Consider the following 3,449-nt stretch of genomic DNA (forward strand, 5'->3'; position numbering starts at 1 on the left):
GTTTGTTTGTTTGTTTTAAAAAGGCAAATCCATATGTACTAACAAGGGAACATGTCCAAGATTTAGTACAAGGTGGGAAAAGCTGTGTATAATGTGATTCCATTGGTGAGAAAGAAAGAAAGAAAGAAAGAAAGAAAGAAAGAAAGAAAGAAAGAAAGAAAGAAAGAGAAAGAGGGAAGAGGGGGCGGTGGGAGCCCACTGTAACATAATAAACTATGGTCTGCCACACCAGTGAAATAAGCTATACTGTTTGTTTGTTTGTTTGTTTTAAAAAGGCAAATCCATATGTACTAACAAGGGAACATGTCCAAGATTTATTACAAGGTGGGAAAAGCTGTGTATAGTGTGATTCCATTGGTGAAAGAAAGAAAGAAAGAAAGAAAGAAGGAAAGAAAGAAAGAAAGAAAGAGAGAAAAAGAGGGAAGAGGGGGCGGGAGGGGAAAGGGAGAAGGAAGGAAGACAAGATCAACATGGGGAGGAGGGAGGGAGTTATATGCATTGAAGGTTGCCTAGAGGAATTAAAAACCCAAACATTAGCAGTTAGTGGTTTTTCCCCGCTTTGAGGAAATAGGCAAAATTGTGGGAGGATTTTGCTTCTAATATCATATGGAAATGTAATGTTTAGACCCTTATGGTAAGCATTTATTACCTTCCCCAAAAGAAAAAATAGCAGAGGTGTTTGTGTAAGTAAAGTAGACCACATCCCTGGGAACCCACTCCCCCCATCTGCCCGGCTCCTCTGAGCAGAAGACGGGCTTGCGGATGTCCCTAGCAGTCCTCCCGGCCTCGGCCGTCTCCACGCGCTCGGCGGGATCAGTGACAGAATAGAACTGTTTCCCGCATTCAATGTATTTTGGAACAATGCCTCCAGACTATCTTTTCATCTCTTTGTGAATAACGTCTGAATGGCAGCTCACTGTTATAGGACTGTTTCTTCAAATTCTGCTCCAGAGACAGAAATATGATATAATTTCAGCCATTTGTCTTCTAGCCCAGCAGCAGCTTTCAGGTACCATTAAAATTCCATTCCAGTTGCTGCTGTGACAGCACCAGAGACCCATTTGTGACAGGGTGATGAGCTATACTTCCCTTTTTCTAACATCAGCTCTTTTCCTAGAGAATGTATTCTATGTTAACAATACAAGGCAACGCGTATATTAATAATCCTTTACATTTATGTGGATTTTTTTATAGCTTTCAGATGCTGCCACATTAATCAACTCATTTTATTTGATCTCTGCATCAGTCCCGGGAGTTAGGGGAGAGGGGACAGGTGGATAAAAACGCTCTTAGAAATTTTTATAGATGCAGAAAATTGAGACCTAAATGACTTGCTAAAATTCACATAAGTAATGCATAACAGGACTGTATTCACTCAGTCAGGGTCCTTTGGTGGCAAGCAACAGAGACCAACTTAGCTGAAATAGGCAAGAAATAGCTCACCGTATCAAAGGAATCCTGGGCCCAACTGCTGTAACTCAGTGGTTGAGCATCAGCCTATGAACCAAGAGGTCAGGGTTCGATTCCCAGTCAGGGCACATGCCCAGGTTGTGGGCTTGATCCCCAGTAGAGGATATGCAGGAGGCAGCTGATCAGTGATTCTCTCTCATCATTAATGTTTCTATCTCTCTCTCCTTCTTCCTTCCTCTCTGAAATATATATATATATATATAAAGCAATCCTGAGAAAGAAGTCAAGTGCATTGTCCTCTCGGGGCACTTCCATCCTGGCAGTGGCTCCAACCACTTTTTGCCCCTGGATCCTAGTCCTGAGGTTCAAATTTTCATGTTCCTGGAAAGAAAATATCTGATTGGCCTACTTGGGTCATAGGAGGGCTGGGTCCCAGGACTGTACCCCAAAACAAGAAGGAAGAGGTAATTTCATGAACAAGATAGGGACCAGTTAAGAAGATGGGGAGAGAGACAAACAGACGAAAGCCTTAGACCGCCACTACTTGCCTCTGAGGGCCTAGAAGGCTGAACGCCTTCTTGCTGGCGTCCTCCCTCACTCCCTCCTTCTCTGCTGGCCACAGGTCTTATGTCTGCACTTGTTTCACTTTTCTTTCTCTGCTGACAGACCTCCTGGGCTTCCTCATTACTTCAAAATGGCAGGCTCAGCCTCCAAACACTTGCCCCCAAATAAGTCAGTATCTCGGTACCTCAACTCCAATTTGCAGGAGAGAGGCGCTGCTGTTCTCGCTCCCCTGGTCTAATTAGCTAACAGGTTGTGTGGCAAAAGGCACCTTGGGTTGGGGAGGAGGTTTGCATGATAGATGGGGGTGCTTCGTCCAGGCCCCGAGGACAGAAACCACAATGCAGCCTCCTGGAAACTCAGAATGGAATCTACATACCAGCTTCGTGTGGCCCAAATGCCTTTCCAGTTTGATTCTCACAGCTGTTTCAGTTCTGGGTCTCTCCAACTCTCAGCTCTTGGGAAAGCATCTGTGTTCATCTTTTCAGCTGGTTGCATAAGTCACAGCTTATGGTGAGGCCATCCGTGGTTGGTCCTCAACCCCTGTCCTCGTTGACCTAAGCAAGCAGGCCAGAGGAGGGCCAGGGATGGATGATTGTCATCTTTGGTGCCTGAATACTGGGCAGTGAGTCCTTCTGGAGAATTAGACCCCCTTTCTAACCCTGCGTTTCCTGTGTGGGCAGGTCAAGGCCCTTCTGGAGGAAATACTGGAGCGGGTGACGGACGAGTTTAACATCCTAGAGCTGATGGCCAGGGTGGAGGAGCGCACCCCCTACATCGTGGTTGCCTTGCAGGAGTGTGAGCGGATGAACACCCTCACCAGCGAGATCCGGCGCTCGCTGAGGGAGCTGCACCTCGGCCTGAAGGTGCGTGAGGACTTGGGTGGGAAGGGCGTTGCCAGCTGGGCCCCCTTGAGGAGAAAGTGGGACCGGGGATCCTGGGAGCTGGAGACCAGTTCTCCTGCAGCAATCCAAATGCCCAAGAGGGTGTCACCCCAGAAACTGGAGTCTGCTCATGCTGCAGGGCGGGTAAGACACAAGTTCTAGAAGCCTGATGCTGTGCTGAGGTTAGAATGGTGGTCGGGTAGGTGAGCTGCCCAGGAGACTACACTCTGAATGACCACCGAGACAGAAGTCTTCACACCCGAGTGTCTTCTACTGCCACAGGTAACACCGCTTTCCCGTGAGGCAAAAAGGTGTTTGTCTCTGAGTTTCCAGGAGGCTGCACTACGGTTTCTGTCCTCGGGTCCTAAAAGTACGATTATAGACTGGCATCAACTCCCAACTCTTCCACGTCCTCACTCTGTGGCCTTAACATGACTTAAACCTCGCTGTGTCTCAGTTTCTTCATCTGTAAAACAGGGGTAATTTCACAGGGCTTTGGGAGAACCAAGTAAATTCATTTATATAGAGTGTTGAGAACAACGTGTTAAGTACTCATAGGTATTAGCAGGAAGTCTTATCACCCCATCAGGGGAA

At 47.0% G+C, this 3,449-nt stretch overlaps 1 protein-coding gene and 1 pseudogene across 1 annotated transcript in view; both read left to right on the forward strand.

Moving 5' to 3' along the window:
* The window catches only part of LOC107182784 (dynein heavy chain 9, axonemal-like), a 66,803-nt gene that overhangs the window by 48,648 nt on the left and 14,706 nt on the right, over positions 1-3,449 (forward strand). The window contains exon 13 of the mRNA XM_015562596.1: positions 2,655-2,837. Coding sequence (XP_015418082.1) covers positions 2,655-2,837 — 183 coding nt within the window. The remainder of the gene's footprint in view (positions 1-2,654; positions 2,838-3,449) is intronic.
* Positions 2,946-3,449, forward strand: part of LOC102771145 — a 10,427-nt pseudogene continuing 9,923 nt past the window's right edge.

Source organism: Myotis davidii, unplaced genomic scaffold (assembly GCF_000327345.1).
Source record: "Myotis davidii unplaced genomic scaffold, ASM32734v1 scaffold37, whole genome shotgun sequence".
NCBI classification, from domain to species: domain Eukaryota; kingdom Metazoa; phylum Chordata; class Mammalia; order Chiroptera; family Vespertilionidae; genus Myotis; species Myotis davidii.